At 47.4% G+C, this 16826-nt stretch overlaps 1 protein-coding gene across 1 annotated transcript in view; it reads left to right on the top strand.

The window, feature by feature from the left end:
• lekr1 (Leucine-, glutamate- and lysine-rich protein 1) overlaps positions 1 to 16826 on the top strand; it is a 203473-nt gene that overhangs the window by 90208 nt on the left and 96439 nt on the right. The window contains exons 5-6 of the mRNA XM_071357976.1: positions 1784 to 1947; positions 13835 to 13916. Coding sequence (XP_071214077.1) covers positions 1784 to 1947; positions 13835 to 13916 — 246 coding nt within the window. The remainder of the gene's footprint in view (positions 1 to 1783; positions 1948 to 13834; positions 13917 to 16826) is intronic.

Here is a 16826-nt window from a genome sequence, read left to right as displayed (position 1 = left end):
TGAAGCCTTGGTTTAAGGACAAGATCCTCTCTGTCTTTCTGAACCTGTTTTCCTCTCTCTCTCTCTCTCTCTCTCTCTCTCTCTCTCTCTCTCTCTCTCTCTCTCTCTCTCTCTCTCTCTCTCTCTCTCTCTCTCTCTCTCTCTCTCTCTCTCTCTCTCTCTCTCTCTCTCTGAGAGTGTGTGCTGTGTGTTGTATGTGTGTGTGTGTGTCTGTGTGTGTGTGTGTGTGTGTGTGTGTGTGTATCCATCCACCAGTAAATGTCCTTGTCTGATGTTAGAATCCAATCTGACTGTAAAAACAAGGCCTAGGCAAGTGATGTTATAAAAGCTAAAGTGTGTAATTGTAAAGGTGTGTGTGTGTGTGTGTGTTACAGAGAGAGGTATGTAGGTACAGCAGTAGAGCCCTGACTGTGTGTGTGTGTGTGTGTGTGTGTGTGTGTGTGTGTGTGTGTGTGTGTGTGTGTGTGTGTGTGTGTGTGTGTGTGTGTGTGTGTGTGTGTGTGTGTGTGTGTGTGTGTGTGTGTGTGTGTGTGTGTGTGTGTGTGTGTGTGTGTGTGTGTTACAGAGAGAGGTATGTAGGACAGCAGTAGAGCCCTGACTGTGTGTGTGTTACAGAGAGAGGTGTGTAGGACAGCAGTAGAGCCCTGACTGTGTGTGTGTTACAGAGAGAGGTATGTAGGACAGCAGTAGAGCCCTGACTGTGTGTGTGTTACAGAGAGAGGTGTGTAGGACAGCAGCAGAGCCCTGACTGTGTGTGTGTTACAGAGAGAGGTATGTAGGACAGCAGTAGAGCCCTGACTGTGTGTGTGTTACAGAGAGAGGTATGTAGGACAGCAGTAGAGCCCTGACTGTGTGTGTGTTACAGAGAGAGGTATGTAGGACAGCAGCAGAGCCCTGACTGTGTGTGTGTTACAGAGAGAGGTATGTAGGACAGCAGCAGAGCCCTGACTGTGTGTGTGTTACAGAGAGAGGTATGTAGGACAGCAGTAGAGCCCTGACTGTGTGTGTGTTACAGAGAGAGGTGTGTAGGACAGCAGCAGAGCCCTGACTGTGTGTGTGTTACAGAGAGAGGTATGTAGGACAGCAGCAGAGCCCTGACTGTGTGTGTGTTACAGAGAGAGGTATGTAGGACAGCAGCAGAGTCCTGACTGTGTGTGTGTTACAGAGAGAGGTATGTAGGACAGCAGTAGAGCCCTGACTGTGTGTGTGTTACAGAGAGAGGTATGTAGGACAGCAGTAGAGCCCTGACTGTGTGTGTGTGTGTGTTACAGAGAGAGGTATGTAGGACAGCAGCAGAGCCCTGACTGTGTGTGTGTTACAGAGAGAGGTATGTAGGACAGCAGTAGAGCCCTGACTGTGTGTGTGTTACAGAGAGAGGTGTGTAGGACAGCAGCAGAGCCCTGACTGTGTGTGTGTTACAGAGAGAGGTATGTAGGACAGCAGTAGAGCCCTGACTGTGTGTGTGTTACAGAGAGAGGTATGTAGGACAGCAGTAGAGCCCTGACTGTGTGTGTGTTACAGAGAGAGGTGTGTAGGACAGCAGTAGAGCCCTGACTGTGTGTGTGTGTGTTACAGAGAGAGGTGTGTAGGACAGCAGCAGAGCCCTGACTGTGTGTGTGTGTGTTACAGAGAGAGGTGTGTAGGACAGCAGTAGAGCCCTGACTGTGTGTGTGTTACAGAGAGAGGTATGTAGGACAGCAGTAGAGCCCTGACTGTGTGTGTGTTACAGAGAGAGGTGTGTAGGACAGCAGTAGAGCCCTGACTGTGTGTGTGTGTGTTACAGAGAGAGGTGCGTAAGACAGCAGCAGGCCCTGACTGCCACCTTGTCTCTGCTTCGATGCTCTCGTGAGGAGCTAAGAGATGTACAGGGTTTCCTTAGCCAACTGACAGGGGCCTGGGAGGACTGCAGTTCACAGCTACTGGAGCGGAGCAGGGAGTCATACTCAGGTAAGAGCTGCGCACGCACGCACGCACGCACATACACACACACACACACACACACAAATCAAACTTTATTTGTCACATGCACCGAATACAACAAGTGTAGACCTTACCGTGAAATGCTTACTTTACAAGACCTTAACCAACAATGCAGTTCAAGAAGAGTTAAGAACATATTTACTAAATAATCTAAAGTAAAAAATAATAAAAAGTAACACAATAACATAACAATAACGATGCTATATACAGGGGGTACCGGTACCGAGTCAGTGTGGAGGCTATATACAGGGGGTACCGGTACCTAGTCAGTGTGGAGGCTATATACAGGGGGTACCGGTACCGAGTCAGTGTGGAGGCTGTATACAGGAGGTACCGGTACCTAGTCAGTGTGGAGGCTATATACAGGGGGTACCGGTACCGAGTCAGTGTGGAGGCTATATACAGGGGGTACCGGTACCGAGTCAGTGTGGAGGCTATATACAGGGGGTACCGGTACCGAGTCAGTGTGGAGGCTATATACAGGGGGTACCGGTACCGAGTCAGTGTGGAGGCTATATACAGGGGGTACCGGTACCGAGTCAGTGTGGAGGCTATATACAGGGGGTACCGGTACAGAGTCAATGTGGAGGCTATATACAGGGGGTACCGGTACCGAGTCAGTGTGGAGGCTATATACAGGGGGTACCGGTACCAAGTCAGTGTGGAGACTATATACAGGGGGTACTGATACCAAGTCAGTGTGGAGACTATATACAGGGGGTACTGATACCAAGTCAGTGTGCGGGGGTACAGGTTAGAGGTAATTTGTACATGTAGGTAGGGGTGAAGTGACTATGCATAGATACTAAACAGCGAGTGGCAGCAGTGTACAAAACAAATGGAGGGGGGAGGGAGTGTCAATGTAAATAGTCCGGTGGCCATTTGATTCATTGTTCAGCAGTCTTATAGCTTGGGGGTAGAAGCTGTTTAGGAGCCTTTTGGTCCAGAGTCATTAATGGTTAGAATATCTACAGAAAACAGTCTGGCCTCATCATTCTGTAGGAATGGACCAGTGCCCAGGTCTGGGCCGGGCCTAGAGACAGAGAGACAGTCATGTTATACCCAGGTCTGGGCCGGGCCTAGAGACAGAGAGACAGTCATGTTATACCCAGGTCTGGGCCGGGCCTAGAGACAGAGAGACAGTCATGTTATACCCAGGTCTGGGCCGGGCCTAGAGACAGAGAGACAGTCATGTTATACCCAGGTCTGGGCCGGGCCTAGAGACAGAGAGACAGTCATGTTATACCCAGGTCTGGGCCGGGCCTAGAGACAGAGAGACAGTCATGTTATACCCAGGTCTGGGCCGGGCCTAGAGACAGAGAGACAGTCATGTTATACCCAGGTCTGGGCCGGGCCTAGAGACAGAGAGACAGTCATGTTATACCCAGGTCTGGGCCGGGCCTAGAGACAGAGAGACAGTCATGTTATACCCAGGTCTGGGCCGGGCCTAGAGACAGAGAGACAGTCATGTTATACCCAGGTCTGGGCCGGGCCTAGAGACAGAGAGACAGTCATGTTATACCCAGGTCTGGGCCGGGCCTAGAGACAGAGAGACAGTCATGTTATACCCAGGTCTGGGCCGGGCCTAGAGACAGAGAGACAGTCATGTTATACCCAGGTCTGGGCCGGGCCTAGAGACAGAGAGACAGTCATGTTATACCCAGGTCTGTGCCGGGCCTAGAGACAGAGAGACAGTCATGTTTTACCCAGGTCCGGGCCGGGCCTAGAGACAGAGAGACAGTCATGTTATACCCAGGTCTGGGCCGGGCCTAGAGACAGAGAGACAGTCATGTTATACCCAGGTCTGGGCCGGGCCTAGAGACAGAGAGACAGTCATGTTATACCCAGGTCTGGGCCGGGCCTAGAGACAGAGAGACAGTCATGTTATACCCAGGTCTGGGCCGGGCCTAGAGACAGAGAGACAGTCATGTTATACCCAGGTCTGGGCCGGGCCTAGAGACAGAGAGACAGTCATGTTATACCCAGGTCTGGGCCGTGCCTAGAGACAGAGAGACAGTCATGTTATACCCAGGCTTGGGCCGGGCCTAGAGACAGAGAGACAGTCATGTTATACCCAGGTCTGGCCCGGGCCTAGAGACAGAGAGACAGTCATGTTATACCCAGGTCTGGCCCGGGCCTAGAGACAGAGAGACAGTCATGTTATACCCAGGTCTGGGCCGGGCCTAGAGACAGAGAGACAGTCATGTTATACCCAGGTCTGGGCCGGGCCTAGAGACAGAGAGACAGTCATGTTATACCCAGGTCTGGCCCGGGCCTAGAGACAGAGAGACAGTCATGTTATACCCAGGTCTGGCCCGGGCCTAGAGACAGAGAGACAGTCATGTTATACCCAGGTGGGAGTAAGGGGGGATACTCTGTGAAAAGAAAGTGGAAGACACTCTGAGGGTAGCATGTACTCATCATTCTCACTCAGTGTTAAGCTCTGAGGGTAGCATGTACTCATCACTCTCACTCAGTGTTAAGCTCTGAGGGTAGCATGTACTCATCATTCTCACTCAGCGTTAAGCTCTGAGGGTAGCATGTACTCATCATTCTCACTCAGTGTTAAGCCCTGAGGGTAGCATGTACTCATCATTCTCACTCAGTGTTAAGCCCTGAGGGTAGCATGTACTCATCATTCTCACTCAGTGTTAAGCTCTGAGGGTAGCATGTACTCATCATTCTCACTCAGTGTTAAGCTCTGAGGGTAGCATGTACTCATCATTCTCACTCAGCGTTAAGCTATGAGGGTAGCATGTACTCATCATTCTCACTCAGCGTTAAGCTCTGAGGGTAGCATGTACTCATCATTCTCACTCAGTGTTAAGCTCTGAGGGTAGCATGTACTCATCATTCTCACTCAGTGTTAAGCTCTGAGGGTAGAATGTACTCATCATTCTCACTCAGTGTTAAGCTCTGAGGGTAGCATGTACTCATCATTCTCACTCAGTGTTAAGCCCTGAGGGTAGCATGTACTCATCATTCTCACTCAGTGTTAAGCTCTGAGGGTAGCATGTACTCATCATTCTCACTCAGTGTTAAGCTCTGAGGGTAGCATGTACTCATCATTCTCACTCAGCGTTAAGCTCTGAGGGTAGCATGTAGTCATCATTCTCACTCAGTGTTAAGCTCTGAGGGTAGCATGTACTCATCATTCTCACTCAGTGTCAAGCTCTGAGGGTAGCATGTACTCATCATTCTCACTCAGTGTTAAGCTCTGAGGGTAGCATGTACTCATCATTCTCACTCAGTGTTAAGCTCTGAGGGTAGCATGTACTCATCATTCTCACTCAGTGTTAAGCTCTGAGGGTAGCATGTACTCATCATTCTCACTCAGCGTTAAGCTCTGAGGGTAGCATGTACTCATCATTCTCACTCAGTGTTAAGCTCTGAGGGTAGCATGTACTCATCATTCTCACTCAGCGTTAAGCTCTGAGGGTAGCATGTAGTCATTACTCTCACGTTGCTTGGTAACAGTTAAATATATCTGTGTGTGTGTGTGTGTGTGCGTGCGTGCGTGCGTTCGTGCGTGCGTGCGTGCCTGTCTCTCTGTCTGTTTATCCACCCAGTTCTAGTTAACAGACTTACAGTAAAGGCCTGAGGGAGAGTTCATCTAATGGGTGTGTCTCCACCCCCCTCCCTCTCCTTGTTCCCTCTCCTTGTTCCCTCTCCTTCTCACAGCTGCCAAATGGGCCTCTGTTTCTATGTCTTCAATGGGGTTAGCATGAGAGCAGCTGTCTCACAGATCCACACTACACACATGCTACACACTGCACACACACACTATACACACACTACACACACACACTGCACACACACACTACACACACACTACACACACACACTGCACACACACACTACACACACACTGCACACACACACTACACACACACTGCACACACACACTACACACACACACTATACACACACTGCACACACACACTATACACACACTACACACACACACTGCACACACACACTACACACACACTGCACACACACACACTACACACACACTGCACACACACACTACACACACACACTACACACACACTGCACACACACACTACACACACACTGCACACACACACTACACACACACACTATACACACACTGCACACACACACTACACACACACACTATACACACACTGCACACACACACTGCACACACACACTACACACACACTGCACACACACACTACACACACACACTATACACACACTACACACACACACTACACACACACACTATACACACACTACACACACACACTGCACACACACACTACACACACACTGCACACACACACTACACACACACACTATACACACACTATACACACACACTGCACACACACACTACACACACACTACACACACACACTACACACACACTACACACACACACTACACACTACACACTACACACACACACTACACACACACTACACACTACACACACACACACTACACACACTACACACATACTACACACACACACTACACACACATGTATACGAAGGAGGAAGGGAAGGTAACGGTTAAAGTTTAAGCATTCAGTGATCCTACACTAAACAACATACTTGCAATGCAAGAATTACACACTTCTGACACAGGACTCTGAATGGCAAAGACACACACACACACACACACACACACACACACACACACACACACACACACACACACACACACACACACACACACACACACACACACACACACACACACACACACACACCCTGACAGTCACCTGCGAGTGACTCCAAACTGATATGGGTGTTAGCCTGCGATTAAACTCAGCTACCTGTCTGTCAGCTTTTTGTGGTTACTGAGAAAGGGAGGAAGAGGGAGGAAGAGGGAGGAAGAGGGAGGGGCTGAATGTGTGTGGAAGAATACAGAAAGGCAGGTAGAGAGGGGGGAAGAGAGGGAGGTAGAGAGACTTGGAAGAGAGGCAGGTAGAGAGACTTGGAAGAGAGGGAGGTAGAGAGACTTGGAAGAGAAGGGGGTAGAGAGACTTGGAAGAGAGGGAGGTAGAGAGACTTGGAAGAGAGGGAGGTAGAGAGACTTGGAAGAGAGGGAGGTAGAGAGACTTGGAAGAGAGAGGGAGGTAGAGAGACTTGGAAGAGAGAGGGAGGTAGAGAGGGAGGTAGAGAGACTTGGAAGAGAGAGGGAGGTAGAGAGGGGGAAGAGAGGGGGAGAGAGAGGGGGAAGAGAGGGGGGTAGAGAGACTTGGAAGAGATGGAGGTAGAGAGACTTGGAAGAGAGGGAGGTAGAGAGATTTGGAAGAGAGGGAGGTAGAGAGGGGGGGAGAGAGAGGGGGAAGAGGGGGGGGTAGAGAGACTTGGAAGAGAGGGAGGTAGAGAGACTTGGAAGAGAGGGAGGTAGAGAGACTTGGAAGAGAGGGAGGTAGAGAGACTTGGAAGAGAGGGGGTAGAGAGAGAGAGGGAGGTAGAGAGGGGGGAGAGAGAGGGGGAAGAGAGAGGGAGGTAGAGAGGTGGGGAGAGAGATGGAGAAGAGAGAGGGGGAAGAGAGGGGGAGAGAGGGAGGTAGAGAGAGGGGGGAGAGAGCGGGGGAGAGGGAGGTAGCGAGTGGGGGAAGAGAGGGAGGTAGCGAGTGGGGGAAGAGAGAGGGGGAGAGAGGGAGGTAGAGAGAGGGGGAAGAGAGAGGGGGAAGAGAGAGGGGGGAGAGGGAGGTAGAGAGAGGGGGAAGAGGGAGGTAGAGAGAGGGGGAAGAGAGAGGGGGAGAGAGGGAGGTAGAGAGAGGGGGAAGAGAGAGAAGGAGAGAGGGAGGTAGAGAGAGGGGGAGAGAGGGAGAGAGGGAGGCAGAGAGAGGGGAAGAGAGAGGGGGAGAAAGGGAGGTAGAGAGGAGGAAGAGAGGAAGGTAGAGAGGGAGAGAGGGAGGCAGAGAGGGGGAGAGAAGGAGGTAGAGAGAGGGAGGTAGAGAGGGGGAGGTAGAGAGAGGGAGGTAGAGAGAGGGAGGTAGAGAGAGGGGGGTAGAGAGAGGGAGAGGTAGAGAGGGAGGTAGAGAGAGGGAGGTAGAGAGGGGGAGGGAGAGAGGGGGAGGTAGAGAGAGGGAGGTAGAGAGGGGGAGGTAGAGAGAGGGAGGTAGAGAGAGGGAGGTAGAGAGAGGGAGGTAGAGAGAGGGGGGTAGAGAGAGGGAGGTAGAGAGAGGGGGGTAGAGAGAGGGGGTAGAGAGAGTGAGGTAGAGAGAGGGGGTTAGAGAGAGGGAGGTAGAGAGAGGGGGTTAGAGAGAGGGGGGTAGAGAGAGGGAGGTAGAGAGAGGGGGGTAGAGAGAGGGGGGTAGAGAGAGGGAGTAGAGAGGGGGAGGTAGAGAGAGGGGGGTAGAGAGAGGGGAAAAAGAGGGAAGTGTATAATACAAAAATAGAAGAAGAGTGAGCTCATTTATAATTGTTCAGGATACTCTCCCCGTTCTCTCTCTCTCTCTCTCTCTCTCTCTCTCTCTCTCTCTCTCTCTCTCTCTCTCTCTCTCTCTCTCTCTCTCTCTCTCTCTCTCTCTCTCTCTCTCTCTCTCTCTCTCTCTTTCTCTCTCTCTCTTTGTTTCTCTGCTGCTGATATTGACTGTGTTTGCAGGTGGTTGTAAAATACACTGGAATGTTCTGACATGGATATGTGTGAGTGACAATAGAATGTGGTTATGATGACATCGAAAATCTAAATGTCTGATTGACAGGCGGATTTTTTTCTGGTTCACTAGTTGAATCCATGTTGCTGTGAGAATGCAGAGGTCATGTCTAGAGTGAGATGTGTGGATTTATGAGGTCCACAGAGTATTGTGTGCGAATACTTAACACTGCAAGTATGCAAAATGTGGATTTACAGTAGCACAGTAAAAAGCTAGCCTGGCGACTCATACTGAATTTAATTCCACTCTCTATCCATCATCAGTAGTAGTAGCCAGGCACCCTACCGCCATATGTCGACTAATATGCAAATTGTGTACAACACCAAGGTGCGAGTGTGTTACGTCTGTTTCTCTCTGGTGCTGTGTGTCATGTGTCATACTGTATGTGTTAACCTTGTCAGTGGGCCAATCCACTCAGAGCTTGTGACCTTGAGGCTGTACATAAAGGAAGCACAGGGAGAGTGAAGAAAAAGCCAGAGGGGGAAGAGGAGAGGAATGAGAGCCTCACACTGTAATCTCACATGTAAAGACTGGCTGGTGCTGCAGAAAGACAGCCAGATGATTTGAAAAGATTGTACGGGGGGAAACTTATTTCACCCTGCAGCATCCTGCAGCGCGGCGTGTGTGTGTGTGTGTGTGTGTGTGTGTGTGTGTGTGTGTGTGTGTGTGTGTGTGTGTGTGTGTGTGTGTGTGTGTGTGTGTGTGTGTGTGTGTGTGTGTCTCTCTGCAGGGCTCGACATTATTAATATTCTAATCTATTTTTCATTTAGGCATACATAAATAGAAAAAGCCTACATGTCAAAGTGCAGGTGATATGCATATTGGCTACAACAACATGTCCAAACCGATGCTGACATGAGGGAGACGCCAGGAAATGTAGCCAAACTTTAACTTTAGACTTTTAATCACATAAATATAGGCTAAATGCCAGTCATGTTTGAAAAATATAATTAAGGATAATTAGCATTAACGCCTAAAGGCTTGATTCTGTCGACATACTCGAAGCACGGTTCGTTCAGATTAATGGTCACAAGACCGGAGAGTGAAGGACAGTGCCTGTTGTGCACCGCACATCACCAAACTTGAATCTGGAGCGGAGACGGCAACATTTTGAAACTATTTATTTAACCATAAATGTAATTGTTTAAAACCTGGTTGTTTTATGTCATTTTATATAGCAAATCAACTTAATTTTTTGTTGTCCAGCTACCGAAGGCATAATCCTAGTCATATTAGTAACCAATGCTAGTTGTTGCATCTTTAGATCTCCCCTCGTAGTATCTAACAGATCTTTTCATCTCCGCTCGCACGTTTAGTGCACTTTTGAGAATGCTGTTTTCCTGCTAATTACATTTTGGAACGTGGCCTACAGCCATGTGTGCATTGTTGAGTTTACAATATGAAGAAATAAAACTTTATGAACATTTTTAAACTAAACGGTCTGATCTGTTGCATCAGCCTCATTGCTTTTTTAAATGTTTTAATTTGCAGCGGTTGTATGAGTGTGTTTTGAACCGTAGACTCATTTTTATGTCCCTGGGACGCCCCTTCATTTTGAGCACTGGAGGGAATCATTTTAGAAAGACATAAAAAGTTTTTGTAATGTTGCAATATTTTATAGGCTACCAAGGGTGGCAAATTATCCACCAAGAGAGCCTTAAAAGGGCAGTGTTGTATTTTGAGACAGGTGACAAGTGACTTGAGCTTTTGGACAGGTAAAATATCAGTCCAAGTTAATGTCAAGCCCTGCTGTGTGTCTAACTGTGTGTGTGTGTGTGTGTGTGTGTGTGTGTGTGTGTGTGTGTGTGTGTGTGTGTGTGTGTGTGTGTGTGTGTGTGTGTGTGTGTGTGTGTGTGTGTGTGTGTGTGTGTGTGTGTGTGTGTGTGTGTGTGTGTGTAAGTGTGTGTAAGTGTGTGTAAGTGTGTCCTGCGTTGCACCTGGCCCAGTCAGGTCAGACTGACCAAAAAGCAATTATCAGTGTTTTTCTGCCCAGACCTCCTACACTCTTCTTTCTGTGCTGAGAGAGAAAGAGACCGAACCGGCGGGAGGTAGGGAGAATGTCAGCCTGACATTGCTGGAGCAGTTGAAAGCCATCTCACCACTAGAGCCACTGCAACTGTACCCATGTAACTTAACGCTCCAAATAGAACGATCGTTCCACCGTGCTGACACTATTGCCCACAGGCCAATTCCTGACTTGTATTTTTATTTTTTTGCAGACACTCTTAACCTTACATTAGTGCATTCATCTTAAGATAGCTGAGAGAGCAACATATTGCATCAAGTACATTTTCCCTCAACAAAGTAGTTATCAGCAAAGTCATTGCTGGTAGGAAAAGACACTCTTTAAAGGGGTAGGGTTTCAGACGTTTTGGGAATATGGGCAAGGATTCCACTGTCCTGATATTAGGGGGAGGCTTGTTCCACCATTGGGGTGCCAGGACAGAGAAGGGCTTTGACTGGGCTGAAATATGTCGGAACTCATTTTGGGTGGCGGTACCCTTTATATAGGTTCCGGAACTCTGAAATATTTGTACGTCTATTCTATGAGAGGTTCCGGAACGTTGAAATATTTGTACGTCTATTCTATGAGAGGTTCCGGAACGTTGAAATATTTGTACGTCTATTCTATGAGAGGTTCCGGAACGTTGAAATATTTGTACGTCTATTCTATGAGAGGTTCCGGAACGTTGAAATATTTGTACGTCTATTCTATGAGAGGTTCCGGAACGTTGAAATATTTGTACGTCTATTCTATGAGAGGTTCCGGAAGTCTGAAATATTTGTACGTCTATTCTATGAGAGGTTCCGGAACGTTGAAATATTTGTACGTCTATTCTATGAGAGGTTGCGGAAGTCTGAAATATTTGTACGTCTATTCTATGAGAGGTTCCGGAACGTTGAAATATTTGTACGTCTATTCTATGAGAGGTTCCGGAACGTTGAAATATTTGTACGTCTATTCTATGAGAGGTTCCGGAAGTCTGAAATATTTGTACGTCTATTCTATGAGAGGTTCCGGAACGTTGAAATATTTGTACGTCTATTCTATGAGAGGTTGCGGAACTCTGAAATATTTGTACGTCTATTCTATGAGAGGTTCCGGAACTCTGAAATATTTGTACGTAAAAGGTAAAAGGTTTATGTTTCTGTCTCCATATGATCTGGTAAATATATCCAATGCAAAAAACATTACATTTAAATGGTATTAAATTAATTTACATATATTTCCGTTAATTCACATATTTTCCCGTTAATTCCCACAGAAAGTTTCCACCTCTGAATGTTCCCCAAAATGTGCAACCCTAACTGGAACTAAGGGACCTAGCCCGAACTATGAAAAACAGCCCCAGACCATTATTCCTACTCCATCAAACTTTACCGTTGGCACTATGCATTGGGGCAGGTAGCGTTCTCCTGGCATCCTCCAAACCCCAGATTCATCTGTCGGACTGCCAGATGGTTGCTTCCAGAAGCAGTTTGGAACTCGGTAGTGAGTGTTTACAACTAAGGACATATGATTTTTTACCCGCTACGCGCTTCAGCACTCGACGGTCCTGTTCTTTGAGCTTGTGTGGCCTACCACTTTGCGGCTGAGCCGTTGTTGCTCCTAGACGTTTGCACTTCACGATAACAGCACTTACAGTAGACCGATGCAGCTCTAGCAGGGCAGAAATGTGATGAACTGACTTGTTGGAAAGGTGGCATTCTATGACGGTGCCACGTTGAAAGTCACTGAGCTCTTTTGTAAGGCCATTAATCTGCCATTGTTTTCTATGGAGATTGAATGGCTGTGGGCATTGATTTTATACACTTATTTGAAGGGGTGTCCATATACTTTTGTAAATATAGTGTATGTGTTATAAAAGCCAATCTAACGACTTGTTAGGCTATATTGCAAGTAGACTAGTATCTAAATGTTCCCCCGAATCCCCTCTTCCCTAATTAGCTTACTAACTTACAATATACAGGCTAAATATTAGGCTTAACTGGCTGCAGTAGGCTACATGATCTGTGTTAGTGTGTGTGAGTGTATCTTTCTCTGTTTTCTTCCTACCTCGACTGGACCACTGTCCTCTGCAGCACTCAGACCAGAAGAACCAGAACTTTTAGCAAATAAGTCTGTTAATTTCAGACATTTAGCAGCTTGGTATGTCGGCCTGCCGTTTCCCACTGGTCAGCCAATATAGATTATTATGACAAAAGAGAAATTGCGGGAAAAGTTTTTTTTTTTTAAACAGACGGCCGCATTTTTTAAATAATAAAATAATAAAAAATGGTTTGCTTTTTTTTGTCGATTTTGACCAGCCCACCCCAATAAAATATGGCCCTTCTGGCCAATCCACCCATGATTGTGAGGGGATTTAGCCAGTGGTTGAAGGGGGAATTGGGCTTCCTGTGAAAATGCTGTTGAAGGTTGCAACAGTAACCAAGGGGGCAGGGCTAGCAAAGGGTCAATTGCCACTCCTTGTTGCACACAACAAGCTTCCAGGGGATTAATGGCTGATTTTAAGATGAAATTGTCAACCCTGTTACTCTTTGGGGAACTTAATAGGCACTTATTATAGTCTTCTTTTTTTTACCCTCTTGAGATGGGAAAATGTGTTTTCTATTGAGTTGAACATGTGCTCTTTATGACAGAATGTTAAACTTCTGTCAAATTACAATTCTCAAAAGGATCCGAATATCCCTATTTACGTTGACGTGACACAAAAATAAAATAAGTTTCAACTTCTACCCTTTCTATCATTTCTCTACCTTCCTCTTCTCCCCCCTCATTCATTTTCTCCCTCCCTTCATCTCTCTCTCTCTCTCTCTCTCTCTCTCTCTCTCTCTCTCTCTCTCTCTCTCTCTCTCTCTCTCTCTCTCTCTCTCTCTCTCTCTCTCTCTCTCTCTCTCTCTCTCTCTCTCTCTCTCTCTCTCTCTCTCTCTCTCTCTCTCTCTCTCTCTCTCTCTCTCTCTCTCTCTCTCTCTTGCTCTTCTCTTCTTCTCCCTTCTTTTGAAGCACGCTCATGTTTCCCTTTCGTGCCGTTGTTTTCTTTCTCTGTCTCCGGTAGCCAGACAGAGTGGATGGTTTCATCAGTCTTTCAGGCTTCAGGTTTCTGGGTGCTGAAGTGATAGATGACTCTCTCGTTCTATCTCCCTCTCTTTCCCCGTTCCTGGGTGTAGAGTTATCTCTCTCTCACTCTCTCTTTTCCTCTCACAGTGCTCAGGGAGGAGCTGAGGAGTGTGTGTGTCGAACTCCAGAGGATCAGGACGGAGAGAGAGAACGTGGAGCAGAAACTCATGTAAGTAGATATGCCATAAAGACGTACTTGCATGCGAGGCGTTTACACACACACACGCAGACAAATACATCATGAACACATGCAAACAGCCAAATAAACACCCCCTCCTGTGAGGCAGTTGGAATATGGAATGTGCTGTGGTGGAATAGAGCAGGTCAGAGTCAGCCTTGGATTTACAGTTCCTGTCTCCCAACCAATCACAGCAATGTCATAGGATTCAGGAAACACATTTTCCGCATAACAGACCAACTAAACTGCTTTCGCAACAGCTAATGGGGATCCTAATAAAATACCAAACACCGCATGACATCACCCAGACACGTACAAACACTGTGACATTACACATGTCCTCAGGCTGGGGTTACACAAAGCAACTCTCACACAATTTGAGTTACAGTTGCAAGTGACATCATATCAAATCAAATTGTATTTGTCACATGCTTACTTACAAGCCCTTAACCAACAATGCTTTAAGAGGTTTTTAAGAAAATTAAAAAAGTGTTAATTACAAAATAGATAAGTAAAAAATAAAATAAAAAGTAAAAAAGTAATTTTGCTGTTACATGAAGCAACTCAAACGCAATTGAAATCTCATGCAACAGCCAATCAAAGTGAAGCTGCTTCTTTGAGAATTCTAAACTCACCCCATATCATCTGCTGCATTACATCGTGGTTTCACTAATTATTTGTTTATCCAACTGTTTGTTTGTTGTAGCAAGGATATAGAAGAAATGTAGCCTGTACAATTTAGCTAGCTAGCCAAAATGACATTGCAAACACCAGCAACACCAACAAGCTAACCAAGCTAGCAACAAACTAAGCTAGCTAGCATAGTTCATCGTGGACAATTTCAGTTGAAATTGGTTATGGAGAGGTTTGAGTTCCCTTTCAAAATGAAATGTATTGACAGCTAAACCGTGTATAATAATTTGCATACATCTCCTGTTGTGCTAGTCACTGTTCTGTCATTGCTGATCGCAGGTTGTGCTGGGCAGCACTGACCGCTGTGTTGACATGACAACTGGGTCGATATTCTGAACCTTCAAATGGATCATGTGACAAAAGTGTTTGTTTTGATTGGCTGTTGCTTGCAACTAGTTGCACAAAGTTGCAAAGTTTCAACTGGATCTAACCAAGTTGCAGATGAGTTGCTGATTGGTTGCAGTGTGTTTCACTAAGCAATCAATAAGCAACTCAAATTGCGTGCCAGTTGCGTCATGTAACGGCAGCTTTAGAGTTATACTAGTCATGATGGGTTGGACCAGCCAGGCACAATACTTCAGACACTTCAAACTCTCTGCCTCTCTCATGCCTCCTGTGTGTCTCAACCAGCAGCTGTCTCTCTGTGTCTCAACCAGACCGGCAGCTGTCTCTCTGTGTCTCAACCAGACCAGCAGCTGTCTCTCTGTGTCTCAACCGGCAACTGTCTCTCTGTGTCTCAACCGGCAACTGTCTCTCTGTGTCTCGACCAGACCAGCAGCTGTCTCTCTGTGTCTCGACCAGACCAGCAGCTGTCTCTCTGTGTCTCGACCAGACCAGCAGCTGTCTCTCTGTGTCTCGACCAGACCAGCAACTGTCTCTCTGTGTCTCGACCAGACCAGCAGCTGTCTCTCTGTGTCTCGACCAGACCAGCAGCTGTCTCTCTGTGTCTCGACCAGACCAGCAGCTGTCTCTCTGTGTCTCGACCAGACCAGCAGCTGTCTCTCTGTGTCTCGACCAGACCAGCAGCTGTCTCTCTGTGTCTCGACCAGACCAGCAGCTGTCCCTCTGTGTCTCGACTAGACCAGCAGCTGTCTCTCTGTGTCTCGACCAGACCAGCAGCTGTCTCTCTGTGTCTCGACCAGACCAGCAGCTGTCCCTCTGTGTCTCGACTAGACCAGCAGCTGTCTCTCTGTGTCTCGACCAGACCAGCAGCTGTCTCTCTGTGTCTCGACCAGACCAGCAGCTGTCTCTCTGTGTCTCGACCAGACCAGCAGCTGTCTCTCTGTGTCTCGACCAGACCAGCAGCTGTCCCTCTGTGTCTCGACTAGACCAGCAGCTGTCTCTCTGTGTCTCGACCAGACCAGCAGCTGTCTCTCTGTGTCTCGACCAGACCAGCAGCTGTCCCTCTTTGTCTCGACTAGACCAGCAGCTGTCTCTCTGTGTCTCGACCAGACCAGCAGCTGTCCCTCTGTGTCTCGACTAGACCAGCAGCTGTCTCTCTGTGTCTCAACCAGACCAGCAGCTGTCAGTCTGTGTCTCGACTAGACCAGCAGCTGTCTCTCTGTGTCTCGACCAGACCAGCAGCTGTCCCTCTGTGTCTCGACTAGACCAGCAGCTGTCTCTCTGGACTTTGGTCTGTCCTGCTGTATAGCATCCTTTCTATCCTTTTAACCTTATTCTCTCTTTGTGCGTTTTCTTTTCTTTGCCCCACCTATTCCTCCTTCTCCAGCATCTGCTCTCCCTCGCTGTCTTTATTCTGATTGCTTCCTCTCTTTCTTCACTCCATCACCTCTTGATTTTCTCCATCCTCCTCTCTAGAGGGAATATAAAGGAACACAGCAGCCAGTGTAAAGTCACAGAGTTTCTGTGTTCCTGTTTAGATTCCGTGGAAGTGTGGCGTTGTGGGTTCAGAATAGTGTTCTGAATCAGGGAGTGTGTGTGTGGGCTGATAGCTCTGTTGGTTAAACGCTCTATCCATCTCCTTCAGTCATGTCTCTGCTATCATAATAACTATCCATCTCCTTCAGTCATGTCTCTGCTATCATAATAACTATCCATCTCCTTCAGTCATGTCTCTGCTATCATACTAACTATCCATCTCCTTCAGTCATGTCTCTGCTATTATAATAACTATCCAACTCCTTAATTAATGTCTCTGCTATCATAATAACTATCCATCTCCTTCAGTCATGTCTCTGCTATCATAGT

The sequence above is a fragment of the Salvelinus alpinus genome, chromosome 21, assembly GCF_045679555.1.
Source record: "Salvelinus alpinus chromosome 21, SLU_Salpinus.1, whole genome shotgun sequence".
NCBI lineage: Eukaryota > Metazoa > Chordata > Actinopteri > Salmoniformes > Salmonidae > Salvelinus > Salvelinus alpinus.
The sequence above is the reverse complement of the archived record's forward strand: the minus strand, read 5'-3'. Positions and strand labels throughout refer to the sequence as shown.